Source organism: Vulpes vulpes, chromosome 12, assembly GCF_048418805.1.
Source record: "Vulpes vulpes isolate BD-2025 chromosome 12, VulVul3, whole genome shotgun sequence".
Taxonomy (NCBI): domain Eukaryota; kingdom Metazoa; phylum Chordata; class Mammalia; order Carnivora; family Canidae; genus Vulpes; species Vulpes vulpes.
The window spans coordinates 122,151,318-122,175,970 of record NC_132791.1 but is presented as its reverse complement, the minus strand read 5'-3'; the positions used below and the strand labels follow the sequence as shown (position 1 = coordinate 122,175,970).

The window sequence follows — 24,653 nt, the reverse complement described above, 5'->3', positions numbered from 1 at the left end:
TGTGAACATGTTTTTTTCTAGTGTAGATATGTAGAAATGGAATTTTTTTAAAAAAGATTTTATTTATTTATCCATGAGAAACACAGAGAGGAGAGAGAGAGAGGCAGAGACACAGGTAGAAGGAGAAGCAGGCTCCATGCAGGGAGCATGATGCGGGATTTGATCCAGGGTCTCCAGGATCACACCCTGGGCTGGAGGGGACGCTAAACCGCTGAGCCACCCGGGCTGCCCCAAGAGATTTTATTTATTTTTGAAAGACAGAGAGAGAGGCAGACATAGGCAGAAGGAGATGCAGGCTCCCCTCAAGGAGCCTGATGCAGGATGTGATCCCCAGGACCTGAGGATCACAACTTGAGCCAAACGCAGACACTCAGACCCTGAGCCACCCAGGTGCCCCAGAAATGGAATTTCTATATTTATCTTTTAAAGAAACTGCAAAACTGTTTTTCAAAGTGGCTGTACTATTTGTATTCCCATCAGCAGTGTATGAGAATTTCTGTTTCTTCACATCCTTACTGACACTTGACATGTTGATGGTAGCCATCCTAGTGGACAGGAAGTGGTTTCTCATTGTGGTGTTAATGTGCATTTCCCTAATGACTAATGATATTAAGCATATTTTTTTTCTTTCTTAAAAAAAAATTTTTTTTTTTTGAGAGAGTGCACAAGCGGGGGAGGGGAGAGGGAGAAGAGACTCTTCACGGAGTCCTGCCCAAGGACACATGGGGCAGTGTTGATCCTGGGACTCCAGGATCACTCCCTGGGCGGAAGGCAGGTGCTCAACCACTGAGCCACCCAGGCATCCCTTGAATTTTGATTAAGTCCAATTTATTTATTTATTTATTTATTTATTTATTTATTTATTTATTTATAATTATTTATTTATTTATTTATTTATTTATTTATTTATTTATGATAGTCACAGAGAGAGAGAGAGAGGCAGAGACACAGGCAGAGGGAGAAGCAGGCTCCATGCACCAGGAGCCCGACGTGGGATTCGATCCCTGGTCTCCAGGATCGCGCCCTGGGCCAAAGGCAGGCGCCAAACTGCTGCGCCACCCAGGGATCCCTTATTTATTTATTTTAATGGGTCATGCTTCTGGGATTGTGTCTAAAAAGTCTTTTCATAACCTAAGGTCTTGACATAAACCCAAGATTTATAGCTTTAGCTTTTTTTTTTTTTTTTTTTTTAAGTAATCTCTGTGCCCAACGTGGGGCTTGAATTCATGACCCTGAGATCAAGAGTTGTATGCTCTATCAACTGAGACAGCCAGGCACCCCAGCTTTAGCTTTTACATTGATGTCTCTGATCCATTTTGAATTAATTTTTTTAAAAGATTTTTTATTTATTTATTTATTCATAGAGACACACACAGAGAGAGAGGCAGAGACACAGGCAGAGAGAGGCAGAGACACAGGCAGAGGGAGAAGCAGGCCCCATGCAGAGAGCCTGACCTGGGACTCCATCCAGGGTCTCCAGGATCACGCCCTGGGCTGCAGGCGGCGCTAAACCGCTGCGTCACCGGGGCTGCCCTAATTTTTATATATAGAGTGAGATAAGGGTCTACATGCATCATTTTGCATGTGGATATCCAATTGTCCCAGCACCATTTCCTATAAAGACTCTTCTATCAAACTGCATTTGTCAAAAATCAATTGGTCATAAATATAAGGGTTTATTTCTGAATTCTCAAATCTGTTCTATTGATCTGTGTTTATCCTTATGTTAGTATCAAACTGTTCTGATAACTGTAGCTTATATTGTTTTAAGATTTGGAAATAAAAGCTCTTCAACTTTGTTCTTTTTCAAAATTTTTTGGCTATTCTGTGTATTTTGGATCTATACACATTTTAGATTCAGCTTGTCAATTTATGCAGAAAAGATGTGCTGGAATTTTGATGGACATTGAGTTTAATCTATAAATCAATTTCAGGGAACTGCCATATTAACAATATTGAGTGTTCCAATCATTGAACATGGAATATCTCTCGATTTATTTAAATCAAGTTTAATTTCCCTCAGTGTTGTTTTGAAATTTTCAGTGTACAAGTCTTGTACTTCTTTTGCTAAATGTATTCATAAGTATTTTATTCTTCTTAGTACTGTGAATGGAACTGTTTTCTTATTTTTATTTTCAGATTGTTCATTCTCATATGTAGAAATAGAATTCATTTATTTTCATATATTAATCTTGTATTCTGCAACCTTGCTCAACTTGGTTATTAATTATAATAGGGGTTTGTGTGTATATGTGTGCATATATATTTTGTGTATGTGTGTGCATATATTCCTTGGGATCTTCCATATACAGAATCATGTTGTATGTCAAATAAGGACAGTTTTACTTTTCTCTTTTGTTTTTTTTTTCTTGTGATTGTACAGGCTAGAACCTGCAGTATGATGTTGAATAGAAGTTGCAAGAGCTGACATTCTTGCATTATTTTTTCGGCATTAAGTATGATGTTAGCACTAATACAAAAAGAGATATGCCCCCCTATGTTTATTGTAGTATTCTTTACAATATCCAAAACATGGAAGCAACCTAAGTGTCTAGTGATACATGAATGGATAAAGAAGATGTAGTATATATACAAAATGGATTTTTACACAGGCATAAAAAGAATAAAAAGAAATCTTGTCATTTGCAACATGGATGTATCTAGAGGGTATAATGCTAAGTGAAATAAGTCAGTCAAATACAAATATCATATGATTTCACTCATATGTGGGATTTAAGAAACAAAACAAATGAACAAAGAAAAAAGACACAAAAACCCCAGACTTTTAAATACTGAGAACTGGTGGTTACCAAAGAGAGGTGAGTAGGGGGATGGGTGAAATAGGCGATGAGGATAAGAATATACATATCATGAGAGCATTCAGTAATAAATGGAATTATGAGTCACTGTATTACATACCTGAAACTAATATAACACTGTATGTTAATTATATTGGAATTAAAACGTAAATTAAAAAAAATATTAGCTGTAGGTTTTTCATAGATGCCCTTTACTACATTGAAGAAGTTCTCTTCTTTTTCAAGTTTATTGAGAATTTTTATTATGAATTGGATTTTGTCTAATGCTTTTTCTATATCTATTGAAATTATTGTGTGGTTTTTATCCTTTATTCTATTAATATAGTATATTATGTTAATTCATCTTATAATATTAAACTATCTTTACATTGCTGGTTTGAATGCCACTTGATCAGAGTATATAATCCTTTGTATATGTTGCTGGATTCAGGATCAATCTGACTTTGGAAGAAATGCAGAAATTAGTCAAGTGAAGTAGTCTCTACAAAATCTTGTTTTTAATGATATTTTTTAAAAATTAGAAAGTTCAGTTATCAGTATCTTTTGTCATTAGGACTAGTAACCCAAAAGATTGAAAGCACTTCACAAATATAATCTATGTTGCAATTAACAATGTAGAATGTGTTTTGAAACTATACATTCTTCTAATGTTAAACAAATATTTTATTCACCTGGATAAGGAGGACTCATTTCAATTTTGTGATACCTTCCTATTCATTTCTTTTTTCTTTTAATATTTTAATTATTCATTTTAAGAGAGAGAGAGCCTGTGTGTGTGAGTGGAGGGAGGGGCAGATGCAGAGGGAGAGAGGTTACCTCCCATGCTGAGTGCAGAGCCCAACGTGGGGCTTGATCCCACAACTGTGAGATCATGACCTGAGCCGAAATTGAGAGTCGGGTGCTCAACTGCCCGAGCCACCCAGGTGCCCCGTATTCATTTCTTAGTGGTATATTTTGAAACTATAATTCATTTTATTTCATTACTACAATTAAAGGCTCAAAGTCTCTTATGACCTTTCTGAAAGACAAAAACTCAGAAAATTCAAACTGCAATTTTCATATCTAGCTCTTGTTTTGAACAGTGAACATTATGGATTTATCCCCATTTTCATCCTTTTCTTTCAAAATGAGTTTGAAAAGATCGTTCTCTTTTTTACAAGCTAGAAAGTGTCCTTTGTACAATGAAGACTCAAATTGTATCTTATCATCATGGCCTGGAACACTTCTCTGAAAGAATATGATGTCATTTCCTTCATCATTGATACTATCCGGAGGACTCATTTTCTACAGAGGGGAAAAAAAAAAAAACATGGTTCAATTTTTTAAGGGCATGAACAGTTTGAATACATGTGGTTTATTTTGAAGTTTATCACTACACAGAACTAAAGAAGTTTTTATTCTCATGAGTTAAGAAAAAACAAACAAACCTTTCAATGTAAGATTACTGATATCTTCTCCCTCTTATTATTATTATTTTTTTAAAATTTATGATAGTCACACAGAGAGAGAGAGAGAGAGAGGCAGAGACACAGGCAGAGGGTCTTCTCCCTCTTAATTCCAAATCTATTCTCCCTGTTTACTCTGGCTTTTCCCACCATTGAATGCACATTCAGGTTTAGGCTTGTAGTTTCTTTTTTCCTCTTTCCTGAGTGGAGTCCATATCTGGTCAAGACGAAGTAGAGTTCCAGCACAGACCAGCTGTTTGTGCTATTAGTTCCTGTCTTCTTCAACCATTCACAGCTAAACAAGTTGATAACTCCACTCCTAGGCATAGGCTAGCTCTTTTGAGCCAAATGTGAGAGAGGCAGAAAGCGGCAAGCATCTTAGCTTCTTTCTTCCTTCAGTGGGGCCGAGGACTGAAACTTGCTATAAATAGATCCCCTACTTGTACTGGGGCAATGCCTTGGGTTCCAGTATAGCCTTGCTTATTGGCTGAGACAGTACTTTTGCTCTGCCAAGCACTCTAGTTCCATAGTAGATTTCAATTTTTATCCTGACATTGGCTGGGCCCTACCCTGAACCAAATGTTGACTCCTATATCTTTCAGCCACAGCATAAGGTTTTCTCAAGGATAGCTAGATCATTTGAGACTATAATCCTGCTGGTCACCCAACTGTACTTTTCCTATTATTGCATCATATTTACTTCTTGGGATGGGCTAGAAAATGTGAGGATCACCTGAGATTCTTTCCATGTTAATCCCAGAGCCAGCAGACATTTTGATTTTAATTTTGAACCCTTGGTAGCAAAGATTACCCTGATCCTGTCTAAGGAACTGATGGAAAGACCTCCAGACCCAAAATAGCATTCCAGCATCCTCTCAAGATATCTGAAAGAATCTGAGTGGAGGGGGCTACCTCCAAACTTCTCAATCAGTGGAATTTATAATTCTAACTGACCTTTGTCCTTTATCAACAAATGAGAGTCCTGAACTGATGACAGTATAAACGAGTTCACTCCAAGCTCATAATTCTATGCCTGTCTACAATATACCAGAATTTAGGAAGAGACCCCAAACTGAGGGAGCCAATTTGGGACTAAGCTAAAGTCTAATGTATAAGTAATAGATCATCCCTAGTTAAAACTCCAAGAGGTCTAGAAATATTAGAGAGAGGTAAACCTTTTAGTTCAAATCTAGTGTGGAAAATTATTGTTGAAAGTAGAGGTGTGGATAAGCAGAATAGGTGATCTCTAACTAGTTCGATGTCCTATTTCAGAACAAAGGCAAGGAAATCTTGGGGCAGTGGCTCTTCTTGGTTTTAGTGTTGATTATTCAGAGCCCTCTTTGAGAAGGTGCACAAGTGGACATGGAAACAATCCCAATGACCTTGGCGAACCCTCAACTTGGAAAGGTCTACCTGGTGAAACTTGGGTGTTCCAAGGGCCTAAAGTATTCTTTACATCAGGAGGAATTGAATCTGAACCCAGGGAAAGGGAAGCTTGACCTAACGTCTAATTATTTTGGTCCTCTCCCAAGTGCACTTGTCAATCTGAGAGAACCCTGACCCTGCCTGTAGTATAAACAAAAAATAGACACTGACAGTAAGCTCTTGAAGCAAATCCCTCTTGGTGTCTTGAAGGTTCCTGCCCAAAGAAAATCGGGGATAACCAGAAGCACTAGGACTTTATAGCTAGTAACCAACCCAGAAAGGTGAGCACATAATGGCAGCCAGTTGTGTCTTACAATCTAGAATTTAGTCTATATTTATAATCATGACTAAGATCCTTATTAATGGGTGGAAGACAGATTAAAGAACATGCATTAAAAATTGTCCTAGGGAAAAAAAAAAAATTGTCCTAGGGGGCAGCCCCGGTGGCGCAGTGGTTTGGCGCCGCCTGCAGCCTGGGGTGTGATCCTGGAGACCCAGGATCGAGTCCCACATCGGGCTCCCTGCGTGGAGCCTGCTTCTCCCTCTGCCTGTGTCTCTGCCTCTCAGTCTCTCTCTCTCTCTGAATAAAATAAATAAATCTTTAAAAAAAAAAATTTGTCCTAGGGATCCCTGGGTGGCACAGCGGTTTAGCACCTGCCTTCGGCCCAGGTACCACAAAAAAAAAAAAAAAAAAAAAAAAAAAAAAAGGTGTTCAAGTAATGATACACCCATTAAAAATTTTTAAAAAATAAAATAAAACTGTTCCTAAATCCCTCCTTCCCACTAAGTATCACCTGAGTCCTTCCATTTGCTATGAAGCTAATGAAATTTAAATGTCAGAGCCCCTCACTTGTCTTCCTAAAGGCCTTTTCTTTCTTTTTTAAGATTTTATTTATTTGTTCATGAGAGACAGAGAGAGAAAGAGGCAGAGACACAGGCAGAGGCAGAAGCAGGCTCCATGCAGGGAGCCTGACATGGGACTCAATCCTGGGTCTCCAGGATCAGGCCCTGGGCTGAAGGCAGCGCTAAACCGCTGAGCCACCGGGCTGCCCAGGCCTTTTCTTATTCTAAATAAACCATCAACTTTATTACTTTGGTGATTTTTTATATTCTCTTTCCTTAAAAGGGCTGCCCAAATTATAGAAGCTTCAGGCTCTCGAAGACCTGGATTTGCCTAGTTCCTACTCTACGCCGAGCATTATTTCCATCTTAACATCCTCCCTAGTCTCTCTCAACAAGACTGCTTACAGGTTAGGTTCATCCATTGCTGAATCTGCCTCCACAACTGAATTAGTTGTCCTCTACCCCAGAAGGCTGGAGCTTAGTCAAGTCCCTCCTTCCCTTCTGAGTTTGTTGCTAAATAATAACGTGCTTAACCCACTCCAGCTCATTTATTAGCTCCCAGGCCTTGAAAGCCATTATGATAACTAAGCTTCCTGCCTGTCAGGTCAACATGGGAGATTCCAACTGCCACCAGAAGGGAGTGGCACTCTGGTTGGAAGGCGATGGCCTAAGGGCACAGCTAAAGTTGGAAGTATTTGTTGTATTGGTCTTCCTTGGAGGATATATTTTAATCAATTAACTAATTAATTCGAGAGAAAGGGAGAGCGCATATGAGCTGGGGTGGGGTGGGGAAGGACAGAAGGAGAGGGAGAGGGAGAGAGAGAAGGTAAGGTGGGATCTCACATTCCTGAGATCAGGACCTCAGCTGAAATCAAGAGTTGGATGCCTAACCAACTGTGCCACCCAGATTCATTTTCTTTCTTTCTTTCTTTCTTTCTTTCTTTCTTTCTTTCTTTCTTTCTTTCTTTCTTTCTTTTTCTTTCTCTTTCTCTTTCTCTTCTTCTTTCTTTCTTTTTCTTTAGACAAGAGGGAGGCAGAGACACAAGCAGAGGGAGAAGCAAGCTCCTGGTTATGGAACTTGATCCCAAGACCCTAAGATCATGCCCTGAGCCGAAGGCAGATGCTCAACCACTGTGTCATCTGGATGCCCTGGATTATATTTTAAAGTGGCTCTTTCTACCTTCCCAAATGTTCCCTTGACATGTTCACTAAAGTTATAACTAGCTTCCAGTAGGAACTGGGTGACCTTGACATCAGTTGTTTATTGGCAAATCCCCACTTAGCAAGTCTTTCATGTTGTGGATTCACCTTTGAAACACTGTCAACTTGTGAGCATGCCCTGGCTGCTGTTATTGGGAAGAAAGTTTTCTGGGTCAGTCTGTAGCTATAGTTAATGGTTGTTTATTTGATAATACTGGAGAAAATAGAGAAAAATAATGGAGAAGAAAGAAAAATAAGCAGTGGCCAGAGGTAATTTATCTGACCTTGAGACAGATTAAAGAGCGTTCAGTTGGTTTAAGTGCCTGACTTTTGATCTCAGCTGGAGTCTTGATCTCAGGGTTGGGAGTTCAAGCCCCACATTAAAATGCATTTATTCACTAAATAAATAAAGAAAATAACATACACAAAGAAAGTGACATATATCAATTGAAAGTTGAAGGATGTAGCCAAGACTTAGGCTAAGAAGCAGGAACAAAATAATTAGGGATTAAAATATAAATTACACTATCATCAAAATTTACAAAGTAGAGGGCTTACAGAAGGTCAGTTAGCTTCATTCTCTGTGTTAGGACTCATTCTGGAAAGTCACATGCCATACTTTACTAATACATGATAATTCATGTCTGTATTCTATATTATTACTTCATCCATGGGTTGATTATTCAGAAGACTCGGTTCTGAAACAAGTCTGCCCCTTCTCCCCCTATAGCAGGCTCAGAAAAACTATGATGTTATTGTAATGTTAGAGAGTCTGACAATTTTTAGTAACTATCCATTTTCATGCTTCTCTGCTTCTTGCTACTCTTGTTCTAGATAAAAGGTTGGACTGAGGATATTTGGGTTTTCAAATTTTGCACAAAAACATGACTAAAACAAATTAAGGCTCAGTCTTACCTGAAAGGAAATAGTTTTGTTCTTACAGGAGAGAGTAGACATTGTCTTATACTTCACAGAGATAGTTACTGCCAGACCTCTAGTGAGGCTATCTTTATACATATAGATGATAAATATGGTATGGGGTGCATTATCTGAAACAAACCATTAATAAAGGAAAACACTAGTTAGAAAGAAGTCTTGCAAATCAGTATTTATGGAAATTAGCTTAAGGATAATCCTTAATAGACCCATTACCATTACTTTGAGGTTTAGTCAGTTCAATAGGCACCCTCACATTCTTTAAAACACATTCACAATATGTATTGTAACACAAATGATGCAACTTTTTGAGTGTTTTACAGATCCTTTGAGTTCTAAAAAAGATTGTTTTTAACTTTATTTATTTATTTATTTATTTATTTATTTATTTATTTATTTTAAAGATTTTATTTATTTATCCATGAGAGACAGAGAAAGAGAGAGGCAGAGACACAGGCAGAGGGAGGAGCAGGCTCCATGTAGGGAACCTGACATGGGACTTGATCCCAGGTCTCCAGGATCAGGCCCTGGGCTGAAGGCTGCAGCGGTAAACTGCTGAGCCACCCAGGCTGCCCCTGTTTTTAACTTTAAATGCTAAGTAGAACATTTAAAAAATCTGTTAAGGTAAAAATTTAGTTTTTTTCAAAAGTGCACAGTCAGTTTCAACTCTGCTTTAGCTCTGGTATTTAGAATTCAAACCTTGGGAGGCAAACTGATTCACTTTGTAAGGCACTCTAAGTTTCTGGCATAAGACAGACTTACCTGAAATGCTTGTATATTTATTTTTGAGTTTTGAAAATGCCGCCAGCAATTTCAGCTATAAGCAGCAGGTATTAAGGATATATGTAGAGATCCTATATAGTTAATGTTATTAACAAGTGAAGGGATTGATGACCTACATGTAGGGTCACAGCAGGACCTCTAGCAATGTCTATTGCGTCTAACTTTCACCCCAACTAAAAAAATGTGGGATACCCTATCAAGTTTCTTATGAGTGAAATTATTACTACTCCTAGGACTTTTCATATGAGGATTAGATCTATCAGAGAAAAACAGAGGTAGTTAAATGGAGTGGCTAGAAGTAGTTTATCACTTTTACGTTACAAATATATATTTTTAAAAATACCTGTACAGTCAGAATCAGGCATATCCTCAAATACAGGTTGATTTCCCTCGTTAACGAAGAGGACTTGGTCGTTCAAATTTCGTATGATTGAGAGTTTAGGTTCAAGCTTGCCAAAGTAATCTGATTCCAGGCCTTCTACAATGCACATTAAATATCCTTTAAAAATATGTTTTCCCCCCGCTAAATTTACAAATAAGCATACTATATGTCTTTCAGTTTTCAATAGCTACTGATCATAATCTGGTACAGAAGCAGCTATGATAAAGTTTCACAGTGTTTCTTTAACCCACTTCCAAGAGCACGCCCCAGTTCTTGTTATCACCCAGAACTACTCTACTTTTACAGTTTTATATTCAAATATTCTGTTTTCTAACCACAATGTCTCATTCCTTTAGTTTTCTTAAGCTTTTCCTCTACTTCAGAGTTCTGCCTCTTAAATCTTCTCCCTGTCTAACCTCTTCCTGTCTTCCCTATGCAGCTTGGACCTCGTGGCTCATCATTTTATCTACCCCTTTGCCAGTATCTTAAATCTCGAATTTGTTTGTCCTCCTACTACAAAACCCCAAACCTGGCCGCCTGAGTGTGGCTAGCAAACAATTATAGAAATGTACAAATTGGTGCCATCACAAATTCACCGATGCAATGTCAATACATTCTGTTAACACTATTTTTCCTAGTGTTCTTAAGTTTCAGTGCCTAAAATTATTTATAATAAACACATTATTTCTATAATCAGAAAACATAAAGCTCTTTTCACTTTGAGATTTAAAATTCCTCCATCAATTGTATCCAGTCTGTAGCTGGCCTTGTTTCTTTCTTCCTTTTAATAGCTAAGCTTCTGGTAAGAATTGTCTGTATCACTTCCTTACCATTTACTCTTCTACTAATTGCAATCTGCCTCTGCCTCCATTTCTCCATTAAACTGCTTTCGCTGAGATCACCAAATTCCTTGTTGGCAAATGTGATAGACTTTCTGGTCCTTGGTTTTCAAGGCTGCAAAATCTAACAGGGTGTCTATGAACTCCAGCTTGAAAGGCTTTCCTGGGATTCTGTGGCATTCTCTTGGTTTTTCTCCTTCCTTTTTGGTTACTCTGTTCTTTATCAGCTTCTTTTTCTACTGCATCCTTTAAATTCTTTCCATAGAGTTTAGTCCTTGGCTTTCACTTTCTCACTCTATACATTTCCTCTGATTTGTCTTTTTAATCCTATAGCTTCAGATGTCATTTCTATGCATAAGTCTCCTACATCTATATAACCAGCCCAGATTTTCATCCCGAGCTCCAAACTATATGTCCAAGGGTCTACTGGACATTTCCACTAGGATTTCCCACAGACAAGATCCAAAACTAAATTGATGTCTTTCTCTTTGCTCTGCAAACCTCTTGACCCTATTCTTCCTCTTGTGTTTCCTATTTAACTGAATGGTAGAAATTGCCTATGTGAAAAAAATGTAGCCATCATCTTTTCTTTCTCTCCCCAGCCCCAATCATGTCCTGTTGATTCTTTCAAATATTTCTAAAATCCCTCCACAGCTCTTCATTGGTACCTGCTGTGCCTACCTTAATTCATGTCACCATCATTTCTTACAGGGACTGCAATAATAGCCTCTTAATTGGTATCCCCATGTCCGTACATCAGTTCTTTATATTGAACCCAGAAGGAATTAAAATTCAATTTTAATTAAAGTTGAAATTCAGAGAGATGATCATATTATCTCTGAATTTTAACGAGGCACATAGCCACTCAGAATAAAGATTAAATTTTCCAGATTTCCTCACAGCTGGTGTGGCCACATGACTAAATTCTAATGGATGGAATATGAGTGCAGTTGATGTGTGTGACTTCTAAGAAGAGCCTTTAAAAGGAATGGGGTTTTCTTCCCCTTATTTTGAATCCTTTCTTGCTGGCTGGGATACGGACCCAGGAAATGTGGTAATGCTTTTCGAGCATGTGAATGTGTTCAACAACCTAGGGATGCTGGAATAATAAGAGAGAAGAAACTTGAGGTCCCAAAATCATCAGGCAGTATCTAGCCATACTAATCCTAAATTACTGACTTGGACTTGTGTTTGACAGAAGCATTTCCTATCTTATTCAGTTACTATGTTTTTGGATCTCCTTGTTATGGCAAACCACTCTGAATACCAGATCATATACACTGTGCACAATGAACCCCTATTATCCCAAAGATAAGGTACAAATTCCCTATCTTGGAATAAGGGAACCTTCTTTATCTGCGCCCTATTATCATTCTTCTCTCACCATTCTCCTACTCCCATTCTGAGTTACTTTTAATTCCTCATAGCTGCCATGCTTTCTTTCATATCTTGGCCTTTGCATGTGGTCTTTTCCCTACCTAGAATACTTCCTCTTGGCTAACTCCTATTCACTCTTCAAATCTGTCCCTCCTTCAAAGTGCCCTCCCAGAATCTACTGGACTGAATTAGGTGCCCGTTTTATGTGCTCCCTTTGTGCCTTTGTAACACTTAACATATCGTATTCCAATTGCCTTCCTGATGTGCTTGCTACTTTCTGCGGGAACCATGTTTTGCTCACCATTGTATCCTATTGCTTAACATAGTGCCTGGGATATAGGTATCAATATTTATTGAATTAAATAAGTGGAGAGTAGGGCAATCTTTAAGAAACATGAGGGGTTATATGCCAATTATATCTCAGTAAAGCTGGGGGGAAAAATAAACATGAAAAAGTAGTTTTTTTTTTTCAAATAAATTGCCATCTTCTATTTCCAGTTCAGTAGGATTACTTTAAGAATGGGAAAAGTGCTATTTTTAAGGAAAAGCATGAAAAACTATACTGTGGACTTTAACAACCTGGGGTCTGTTAGAGGGGTCACAGGCCAGACATGGGTATGATCTTACCTAAACACCAGAAGGACAAGGCCTGGGTGCATTCACATCTTAATAAGACTCAGTGACTTAGCCTCATAATTCTGCTTGCTCCACCCTTCCCCAGCTCCTCTATTTCCAGAAATCTCTGGCTCCTGGGCACCTCCCAGGCTTTTTCCCAAAGCATTTCTGAGAGAGAGGGTTGAAGAAGGAAGATTTTCTTGATTTTGGACAACTCTCATGCTTCAATCCCTTTTTCCTCCAGAGAATCAATGATTTCCTGCTAATCTCAGGATCTGTATAACAGGCAATGACTACTTTGTAGATTCTAAGGGCTAGAGAATTTCCTAAGGTGTAGAGAGAAACATATTTTGCTAGAGGTTCCTTTTGTATCCCTTAGGGTCATCTTTATTCCAAGGCTGTTCTTTGGGGTCCATATTCCTTTGAGGGAAGATTCACTTCTCAAATATACTGGTACCAGTTTTTCTCAGCTGAGAGTGGTGATATGAGTGTGTCTGACAGACACTTACTCAAGTAGTTACTTATTTTACAAAGAAAGAGAAATAAATTTATACTTTACCATCACTTTCCGCTAAAGGAGAAAAAAGAGAAACAAAATATGTTAAGTTCTATATTTCAATTCAGAATATTTTTTACCCTATCATTTCATTGCTCTCCTGTCACTCCCCAAAATTTAACCACTATCTTACCAGTGATGGCCTTTGTGGAACTCCATCAGAAATATTATATAATCATCTTAAAGGTCCCATAAAATGAAGCTCATTAGACTTAGTGTGTTCCCAGGTAAATTAGATATAAAACCTATATCCAGGGTTTATAAATTTAAATTTTCAGTTAAAATGAAATTTTATAAAATGAGAGATTTACTCTTAAGTTCATTATTTCTTTTTAAAAATATTTTATTTGTATATTTGACACGAGAGAGAGAGAGCACAAGCAGGGGGAGCAGCAGACAGAGGAGAGGGAGAGGGAGAAGCAGGCTCCCCAGTGGAACAGTGAACCTGATGCAGGCTGGATCCCAGGACCCTGGGATCATGACCTGGGCTGAAGGTGGATGCTTAACCGACTGAGCCACCCAGGTGCCCCAGGTTTATTATTTCAATGCAAAAGTCACCTGGGGATTTTCTATGAAGCTTTCAAATGAAGTCAGCCTTTCAAGTGAACCCCAACTGCCCAGGGAAGATTAGTCATTAGCACCTGTTTTTATTTGTCAAATATGTTTACCTAAAATGGTGTAACTCACTCACAGAACTCTAAATGTAAGGTATTTCTTATGTGATTTGCAGTTTGTTTTGGGAAATTATATTCCCTGAATGTACCCAATTTTGTGGGATTTTCATGATGTGTACCTGAAACCACCTTGAGTTAGCTACTGTTAAAAGTGCCAGAATTTATGGTGGGATGAGGTGCTAGGATGTTGGACATATTGTGGTTAATTTCTAGAGGCCCAATATTTTTTCTCTCCAGAGAAGAGTGTCATTACACAGAGTATTACAATGCAATTTGGTGACAAAAAAGAGGCACTTAATAGTTCACCTCACAACATCTTTTCTAGCTGCATACATTTCTGAACCCTCATTTGGCCTATTGCCATAAGCTTACCTTTAAAGTACAGTGTATTGTTAATAAATTGCATTTTCACAAAGTTGATGCAATCGTCTTCTATTGGGTTAGTAGCCATCTTTATTCCTAATGAAAGCAAAGCATTGTCTATGAAAAGGTAGTGGTTGATACATATACATAAAAAGAATTTTTACTATTTACTGCCTTGTACTACCCCGAATTCAGAAGTCAATGTATCACCCAGCATGCTGATGAACACTGTGGACATAATAAATGCTTGGGTCTTTGCCTTATGAATACACATACTCAGATGTTCTCTTGCCAACCATCAGATATTTGGAATCTAGAAAATGTCTTTTCATAAAACAGTGTTATAAAGGATGGATAAGTGGCCCACTACTGAACTGAAATATTGTCCTAGTATCTTGGGAGAAATAGAATATCAATATAAATATAAGATGCCTGTCATTTAACTACAGATTGGCTCTATCTCTGTCTTTCAACCAAAAGGATCACGTGCATGGGGATTCAACGGGATCACTTCACTGTCAAAATACTTAAAGTGAGACAATGATAAAAATGATCCCTTCACTTGGCAGTGAGGGTGAGGCTTGTCATCTGGTGGCTCTTTTTCTCTCTAAACAGCAGCAGCAGCAGCAGCAGCTTTAGATCTGGAATTTGGCTTATACTATGCCTTTTATACAAATAATATGTAAATATACAGTATTTCTGTAAAAAACAACAACAAATAATATAGGCCTTGAAAATGTTAAAACTTTTCTTTGCTCTTCTCTTGTGCCCCTACGCTACTCCACTCCACTCCAATATAGTATGTATCCTTCCAGACCTTTGTCTATGAAGCAGGGAATTTGTGAACTTGGATGGGAAAAAATTTACATATTTATTTTTATCAGTTTCTAACTGAAATTTAGCAGTTCCTTCCATTATGGTGTAGGAAACAAATTATTGGCAGTACCTGTAATGTCATTAATAGAAATACATATTTCCTATTGTGTTATCTTGAGATCTTGAAATAAAGTTTGAAATTTACAGAAGTGATTGGTCCTCCCAGTAGATTTTGTAATTTATGTGTTAATGAAGAAGCACATAATTATACTATATCAAAATTGGTTAAATTTTTTTGATAACTCCATTTTGATACAATAGATTTCCTTTATAATCCTAACTATTTAATGTTATGCATGTAAAGATATTATTTTGAGAAGGGATTCATAAATTGCACCAGATTGTGGGTCCATGACACAGAAATGTTTAAGAGGTTCTATCTACTCCAGAGTTCAGCAGTACCTTGGATTCCCCCTTTTTTTTTTTTTAGATTTTATTTATTTATTCATGAGAGGCACAGAGAGAGAACAGAGACCTAGGCAGAGGGAGATGCAAGCTCTATGCAGGGAGCCTGATGTGGGATTCCACCGTGGGACTCCAGGATCATGCCCTGAGCTGAAGGCAGATGCTCAACTGCTGAGCCACCCAGTCGTCCCAGTACCTTGGATTCCTGAGGGCAGTTACAATCGGGACTCTAAGGGAGGTGGTTGGGTCACAGTCGTCATTGGCATATATAGGGGTATTTAAGCTGAAGGTTCCAGTTAGAGAATTGACTCGAACATTTTTCTGATATAGTCTGCTGAAGCCAGATATATATGGTAGAGGAAGCAGGAAATTAAAACCCAGTTTAAAAACGTAATCCAAATTAGGTTAACCCAAAACCCTTGTCAACTGGTGGCTATTTAAATTTTATCTAGGTTCAGTTCCTTATACACATACAAATGTGGATAGTTATCAAATTTATATAGATATATAATATACAAACATATGAAATAACAGCTAGGGTGGTCTTCTCCACAAACTTTAATGTTATGTAATGGACTCGTATTTTTGGAAAATAATTTACCCAAAAAGTACTAAGTAGTATGTGCAGGAATTGTATGAATTTACTTATGTTGACTAGAGTGAGTAGTGAATCAATGAGTGAATGGATTTAGAGAACACTGTTACCTTAAAAAATAATAATATTACACAATATTTGAAATCATCAGTTAATTACTGAGCATGCACTAGGTGTCAGGCGTGGCGTTAGAAAGCTGACAAAACACAATACCTACCCTCCAATTACTCAGAGTCTAATTAGAGACAAATACATAAACAATTCCAAAATAGTATAATGAATGCTTTAAGAGCTAGGTTTACAAGAGACCCTCTCTGTGTGCCTGGCGTGTTGAAGAAGATATCTTAGAGGAAGTGATAACTGTGCTGATTTGTAAGAGAGACAGGCATTTTCAAGGCCAAAGGAAGAGCTTTCCACAAAGAGGGAACAGTCTAAGCAAAAGCCAGGAAGCAGGGAATTCTGAGAGAACATGGCTTATTTGGTGCCTCATCATTATTATATTGTAGTTGATGCAAATGCAGCCCCATTTTACAGGAGGTAAGTATTCTTGATGATCTCACATAGTTAAAGATTAACTTTTCCTCAGGAGTAAATAGAAAAGTATGTAAAGTGTTATCCTTGGAGTACATAAATCTACAACAACCAAAGTAGTATTCTAGCTTTCTTTCTTTGTTTCAACTTTCTCACCCACTAAAGCTTTGCATAGTGTTCTCTCCACACACTCTATCATGGTGGTATTTGGCTTTAATCTTGCACCTGTTTTTCCAACTTATTTATTTGGAGATGTTTTTCAGCACAACAGTAACAATACCCCTCGGCACTTCAAAAGCATTACTACCAGGTATAAAAATATTTAAAATTATGAGAGTAGTGAATATTTTAAAAATACCATACAAAACCCGTATGTCTCAGGAACTTCTGATATATTTAAAGAATAGCCTAGTTTACATAATACTGACAAGGAAGTAGATCATTGTCAGGTATAAGAGACATTTAAATGTGTCAAGCATGTTTTTTTTTTTTTTTTCAAGAGTGTTAACAGTTCACAACTCACTTAGCCTACCAGCTTTGAAATTATGTCATTCTAGATAAACTAATTTGGAGGACTTCACATATTTTCATTATGTCTATGAAGTGAGGCTCTTATTTTTTACATTTCATGAATTGATCCTGCCTAGTTCAATTCATATAAAATGCAACTTGCGATGTAGTTCAGTTTGACAAAACTCCGGAAGGAGAGTCAGATTATAAACACCTGGCTTAAGTAGGCTAAAGAGTTTGAACTGTTTTTCTGAAAAAAAAAAATACTAATTTTCTTCAAGTAGGAGAAAGACAAATTTATGTTTTAAAAAGCTTGCCCTGGCAGCAGACTAGAGGATGGGTTCTATGGGTAAAAAATGGACAGAGCCCAGAAAACAACCTCAGAAGCAATGTTAACAGTTCTGGTAACAGTTGATGAAGCTATAAACTAAGGTAGTGGCTGTGGGGATGAAAGGAGATTTAACAGCAGGATTTTTAAGCTGATTGGCTGTAGATCAAATTGGAAGAAGGAGGAACTGCAAGTGATTTCAAAGTTGATGGCTTGGGCAATTTGCTGAGTGGTTATAACTCACATAAAAAGAGAATGACAGGCTTGCGTAGAAGATAATTAGTTTAGTTTTGCAAATCTCAGAGAGAAGTGTCAGAGAAGGCAAGGGAGAAAGGAATTTCAAAGACATGCTTGAGATCAAAAGCTGTAGAGCTCACAGTTTAGATACAAGCTCAAACTTGTTCATTGAACTTGGCAGTTAGTAGGAAGTTTTGGTGTTAGTAGCACAGTGTGGGGAATGTGGAGGGAGCAGAGGCACGCTGATAAAGATCTAGAGCAGAATTGGGTGGGGAAGGACGAGAGGTGCAGGGAAATAAGACAACAAATACAAATCATTCTTTTAGGGAGTTTGGCTATAAAGCGAAGAGAGAGGGTGGGAGCTAGGTGGCGGGGGAGGTGGGCAGGGGCAGTATGTAACTTGCAAATTTCAGTTTCTGACTCGAGACCCACAGTCCAACTGTAGGATATACTAATGAATTACTTTCCGAAACATTCTCAAGTAACCTGTCCCAAATGGAAACCAGGGAGTCCTCGACTCCTTTTTCTAAACTGCTTCATAAATACTGTAAACTATAACTCAGAAATGTCTCTAGAGGGGATCCCTGGGTGGCGCAGCGGTTTAGCGCCTGCCTTTAGCCCAGGGTGCGATCCTGGAGACAGGATCCCCTCGATCCGGGATCGAATCCCACATCAGGCTCCCGGTGCATGGAGCCTGCTTCTCCCTCTGCCTGTGTCTCTGCCTCTCTCTCTCTCTCTCTCTCTCTCTCTGTGTGACTATCATAAATAAAAAAAAAAGTATTAGAAATGTCTCTAGAATTTGGTATCTTTTCTCCATTGCCATCACCACTGTTTTATTTATTTGTTTATTTACTTTTTATACTGATTAATCCAGTTTTTTAATTTAAATTAAATTAATTAATATATAGTATATTATTAGTTTCAGAGGTAGAATTTAGTGATTCATCAGTTGCATACAACACCCAGTGCTCATTCCATCACCCAGTTACCACCCCCCCTTCCAGCAACCTTCAGTTTGTTTCTAGTGTTAAGAGTCTCTTATGGTTTGTTTCTCTTTCTGATTTTGTCTTATTTTATTTTTCCTCTCCCTTCCCCTGTGATTCTGTTTTCTTTTTTTTTTTTAAGATTTTATTTATTTATTCATGAGAGACATAGAGAGAGGCAGAGACACAGGCAGAGGGAGAAGCAGGTTCCATGCAGGAAGCCTGACGTGGGACTTGATCCCGGGTCTCCAGGATCACACCCTGGACTGAAGGCGGTGCTAAACCACTGAGCCACCCCGGCTGCCCTGTTTTGTTTCTTAAATTTCACATGAGTGAAATCATATGAAAATTGTCTTTCTGACTGACTTATTTCACTTAGCATATACCCTCTAGTTGTATCCATGTCATTGCAAATGGTAAGATTTCATTTTTTGATGGCTGAGTAATATTCCATTGCATATATACACCACATCTTTATCCATTCATCTGTTGATGAATTCATCTGGACTCTTTCCATAGTTTGGCTATTGTGGACATTGCTGCCATAAACATTGGGGTTAAGTTGCCCCATTAGATCACTATGTTTATATCCTTTGGGTGAATACTTAGTAGTGCAGTTACTGGATCATAGGGTAGCTCTATTTTTAACTTTTTGAGGAACCTCCATACTGTTTTCCAGAGTGTTTGTACCAGCTTGCATTCCCACCAGCGGCGTAAGAGGGTTCCCCTTTCTCTGCATCTTCAACATTTGTCATTTCCTGACTTGTTAATTTTAAGCCATTTGGACTGCCCACCAGCACTGTTTTAAATCCAGTCCTCATCACTTCCGACATCTTCTATTTTAATACTCTTTGACTTGGTTTTCTTGCTTCCAGACTCCCCCAGGCTACATACTGTTGCCAGTGTCACTTCCCCTGCTAGGCCACAACTTCCCTGCTTTTGTTGCCTGCCGACCTTTCATTCTTCATCCTTTAAGGCCCAGCTCAAACATTTTCTCTAGGGAGGCCTCCTGGACTCCTCCATTCCTACTTAGTCATTCTTTCCTCAGTGACCCCCTCCATCAATCCCGGTTTATGCTTCTCAAATAGCTCTTACTACAAGATTATTTTGATTACATATAGGTCTGCCCAGCCTCCACCTAAGTTTCTTTAAAATGAATTGTCCTTTTTTTCTTGAATCCTCAACACCTGGAAAGCTTGTATACAGCAAGAGTTCAATAAATGTTAAATGAATAAATGTTTGCTAGGATAAATTGTGCTGCCATGACAACAGTGTGGAGGGGTTGGTAGAATTTTTTCTGTCTTAAAACCTTCACTCTATCTGAAAGCCAATGAGAAAGAGAAGGAAAATGAAGAAAATATGAAACATATTTTATTTTACTTTTAAAGTGATTTTACTTATTTGAGACAGAGAGAGAGGGCATGCATGCTTGAGGAGAGGGGTAGAGGGAGAAGGAGAGGGAAAGGGAGAGGGAGAAAATCACGGGCAGACCCCATGCTGCTAAGTGGGAGCCCTATGCAGAGCTCTATCTCACAACCCTGAGATCCTGATCTGAGCCAAAAGGAAGAGTCAGATGCTTAGCTGACTGAACCACACAGGTGCCCCTGAAATATATTTTATAAAATAGAGTAACTTCTTCAATATTCTCCCTTTTCGTTTTTTTCTCTATTGATTTTTTTATTTCATGTGTTTATTTTTAATTCTTTATTTTCTTGCCACTCTTTGTTAGATCTCAATACAGCTAAGATTGCAAATGTTGTGCCCCCTTTCACTCCTCTCCTCAGTTTTCCTCTTTTGCTTTCTTATCCGTGTTCCTTTGCTTTCTTAATTCTAGTCTATGAAAATTATAGTTCCCATTGGGTAAAGATACTTTGAATATCTCATCTACAATTCTCAGATTATTGACTTTTTCTTTTTTTAAAGGTACAAGCCACCTTGGAACGATCCTCTGGGGAATATGCACTGGAAATTGGTTCTTTGAAACAAAGCCAGTTTTAGTTATACAAGCCTTGGAAACCATCCAAAGGCTAGGGAATGGTAGAACTCCTGATGGAAATTAGGTGGTGGGCTTTGCAGTTTTGCCTGGGGCGAGGGACTTAATTTGGAGAGTCTCAGTTTCCTCGTTTGAACAAAGAGGAAGTTGAATCGTTAATTTTTCAGATCTTATCCAACCCAGCGTTCTGTAATTCTAGATTCTAGGTAAGGCTGCAAGGAGAGAAACATTTGTATGTGGCATATATGCTCGTAACCACTTCCTCATATCTAACACAACATGTAATGATTGAATGTTTATTATATAGCCAGCATTGTTAACCCATTGGAGTTTAAAAACATACTATTAAAGTAAAGGTGTCTTGAATTTGAAAAGCAATCACATTTATCCTTGCTGTGGAATTACAATTCTGTGGCATAGGCATGTCATGAAGTGAAGAAGCATATTACCTAGTTCCCTAAAATCAGGTACGTAGTCATCCTGATAGCAGCAAGATCAAAACCTAACTATTCAGTTCTATAAATCATTTCGTTCTTAAAAATGTTGCCCTTTTATGAATATATGCATGTAGGTGTGGCAGAAATGGAATGAAAGAAGACCTAGATAAAAATTTAGGTAACGATAAAAGATGTATATGTAATCAATGGGTACATACAGACTCAAAGGAAAAAGCAAAAATGGAACTGATGTAGTTGGAATGGCCTTGTGTGAAAAGGAGAATCAAATTTAACCTTAAAGAATGCTTAAGATTTGAATGAATGGAAAAGGAGATGAAAGAACATTTATGTGATCATTAAAACAATGTTGTGGTGGAGGGTGGACTGAAGGAACCATATTTTAGACTGTAGCGGAACAATCCTGCTGTCCTCTAGTGGACTCAAGGCAGGGTGGGGTTAGAGAGGGCTTTGGAAATCACTGGAAGAATGTGAATTTATCATCTATCTATTTATCTGAAGTTTATTTATTTTTCTTAGTAACTTCTATACCCAGTGTGGGGCTCAAACTCAAGACCCCCAGATCAAGAGTTGCATGTTCTTCTGACTGAACTAGCCAGGTGCCCCCGGAACAATGTGAATTTAATCTTGCCGGCAATAGGAATGCAGATTGCTGAGCGAGCAAATGCATTATGAAAAAGACAGAGGTAGGCTATGACACTACTATAAGAATTCATGTAGGAATTCACAATATTCATGTAGGGATATTATGAACAGGCCAGGTTATGAAATATATTGTGGAGGATGATTTAATAGTAATTGAAATAGCTGGGCATAGGCAAAAAGAAAAGAGTTTAAGGGCATCCTAATTTTTGTTAGTCACACTTCAAAACAGAGATTTTTATTCAGCCCTTTCCTTCTTGTGAAATAAAATTCTCCTGGGGAATACTATAATTTTGTAAAACTGTAGGCCAGCTAAGGGTGTTGATGCAGATTCTATCCAAATAACCAATCCTGGGCAAAATTTTTTGTTTGCTTTTAGAATCATAGATTCAGAGTGGAGACTCCCTTTGGAGAGAAGCTTACTTATTTTATCACTTATTTATTTTTTTTTAAAGATTTTATTTATTTATTCATGAGAGACACACAGAGAGACAGAGAGAGAGAGGCAGAGACACAGGCAGAGGGAGAAGCAGGCTGGCTCCATGCAGGGAGCCCGACATGGGACCCCATCCTGGGTCTCCAGAGCCTTGCCCTGGGCTGAAGGCGGCACCAAACCGCTGAGCCACCCGGGCTGCCCCTATCACTTTATTTTTTTTAAAAACAGATTTCATTTATTTATTTGAGAGAGAGAGAGAGAGTGCACAAGCAGGAGCAGGAGAAGGGGCAGAGGGAGAAGCCGACTCCCCACTGAGCTGGGAGCCCAGAGCGGGGATGGATCCCAGAACCCTGAGATCATGACCTGAGCTGAAGGCAGACACTTAACCCACTGAGCCACCAGGCACCCTTATTTTATCATTTTAAAGCAGCGATTCTCAAAGGGCTAATGAGGTCAAAGCTATTTTCATCACAATTTCAAGATATGATTTGTCTTTTTCTTCTCATTTTCTCAGGGGTGTACAATACAGTTTAGCAGAGGCTACTGTGTGATACTCTTCTGTGTGATACTGTATAGATTGAACGCAGAAGCAGATAGAAATGCAGCTGTCTTCTATTAAGCCAGACATTAAAGAGATCCATAAAAATGAAAAACAATGTCACTCTTCAGAGTAGATTTTTACAAATATACAGTTATCTATATTAAAAATATTATTTATGCTAACCCATGATGTGCTTGCTATTTTAAAATAAATTAAAAAGTCACTATTTTTTAAATTTCTCAGTTTTAATTTCTAATACAGTAAATGACAGTAAATACCCTAGAAGAATAAAACTTTTTCAGGCTCCTCAGTAATTTTTAGGAATGGAAAGAGGTCACAAGACCAAATAGGTTGAGAACATTTGCTCAAAAGTGATACACTCCATTGTTGGTTAAAAAAGAGAAAAATCTTCCACTTTGACTTTGCTATATGTTCCCTACATTGTTACTGCCTGGCCATCAATTAGTGGTGTCACAGGACTCACATTGCTCTCAAACACTTTTCTAGCTTACTTACTTTTAAACCATGACTCATTTCCAAACAAAGAGGAATGATATTTCTTACCTGTGCTCGATAGTTTCCTATAAGAGGAAGGGATCTGGAAGGTTTGAGGTCTCTTTCTTTTCCTGAGGCTGTGTAGATGGGAAAAGGTGGCAGCTGAAGCAGCCAGGAATGCAGAAAGCATCGAAAACAGAGCCAGTTGTCGTCTTATCTAATAGCCATCTGGGGGAGGAGACCAAGTGTCTGGGGGAGGAGACCAAGCGATTGGGAGAAAGGAGGAAGAAGGTGGAGGGAGGAGACTGCTATGGCACGCCTTGGACCGGCCGTCAAATGTGGGCTCTTTCCTAGGGCAAAAGAACTTGGACTAGGGAATATGGGTATTTCTTTTCATGTAAAATCACGATTTTAATGAAATAATTTCTTCTGTAAAAGTTGGAGTTTTGGGCCTTACAAAGCTTGTGCCTCTTTCAGAAGCACTGTACTTCCAAGACTCCTCCCCCCTTTTTAAAAGATTCTTTTTTTTTTTTTTTTTTTAGATTTATTTATTTTAGAAAGAGTGAGCATGGAGGGGATAGAGGGAGAGAATCTCAAGCAGATGCCCCACTGTGTGGGGAATCTGACTTGATTGGGATGCGGTGAGTGCAAGGTGGTGGTGGAGGGAGACTATCTCTGGACCAATGAAATCATGACTTGAGCTGAAACCAAGAGTCAGACACTCAAGAGACTGAGCCACCTAGCTGCCCCCTAAGCCCTTTTAGAAAAGCACCTGCGTGGCCAATTAGAAGCATCTTTTCTCATATTAAACCCTGTTTTGAGGGACGCCTGGGTGGCTCAGCAGTTGAGCGCCTGCCTTTGGCTCAGGGCATGATCCCAGAGTCCCCAGATTGAGTTCCACATTGGGCTTCCTGCATGGAGCCTGCTTCTTCCTCTGCCTGTGTCTCTGCCTCTCTCTCTCTCTATCTCACATGAATAAATAAATAAAATCTTAAAACAACAACAACAACAACAACAACTCTGTTTTGAGCCTTTCTATTCACACTTTGGTACAAAACTCCTTATCTTGCGGTGCTGAGTAATCAATCAGCCCTATTAGAATAGTCCCTATAATGTAATATAGCACCTAAAATGTAACTTAAAGTAAAATATTACAGCCTTGAAAATAATTAGCAGATACAAAGTTCCTTGGACAATTTTCTCTTAAACATGCGCTAAATTGTATTACCTTGCTAGCAAGGGAATTAGCAAAGCGACTTTTTGTTTTTGCTTTTTTTGTGCATATAGAGACTGTATAGAAACAGAGGGGTTGGGCAGCCCCGGTGGCTTGGTGGTTTGGCGCCGCCTTCGGCCCAGGGTGTGATCCTTG

The 24,653-nt window shown here is 38.5% G+C and overlaps 1 protein-coding gene across 1 annotated transcript; it reads right to left on the bottom strand.

Moving 5' to 3' along the window:
- Positions 1–3,294: 3,294 nt before the first annotated feature.
- IL18 (interleukin 18) lies at positions 3,295–23,535 on the bottom strand. The gene is made up of 6 exons (XM_026006842.2): positions 23,354–23,535; positions 14,267–14,353; positions 13,224–13,235; positions 9,795–9,929; positions 8,648–8,781; positions 3,295–4,103 (listed from the first exon to the last, which is right to left on the bottom strand). Exons 1-6 carry the CDS (start codon positions 23,472–23,474, stop codon positions 3,882–3,884), a joined length of 711 nt encoding a protein of 236 aa, XP_025862627.1. The 5' UTR covers positions 23,475–23,535; the 3' UTR covers positions 3,295–3,881.
- Positions 23,536–24,653: the final 1,118 nt, after the last annotated feature.

Bases quoted from the DNA above. Each gene is read 5' to 3' on its own strand.
- IL18 (XM_026006842.2), bottom strand. From the start codon at position 23,474: ATGCTTTCTGCATTCCTGGCTGCTTCAGCTGCCACCTTTTCCCATCTA. The intron at 14,354-23,353 runs GTAAGAAATATC...TGCTTTCATTAG, and splicing joins TAGGAAACTATCGAGCACAG to GAATAAAGATGGCTACTAAC. The intron at 4,104-8,647 runs GTAAGACTGAGC...TCCCCTCTGTAG, and splicing joins ACAAAACTATTTCCTTTCAG to AAAATGAGTCCTCCGGATAG.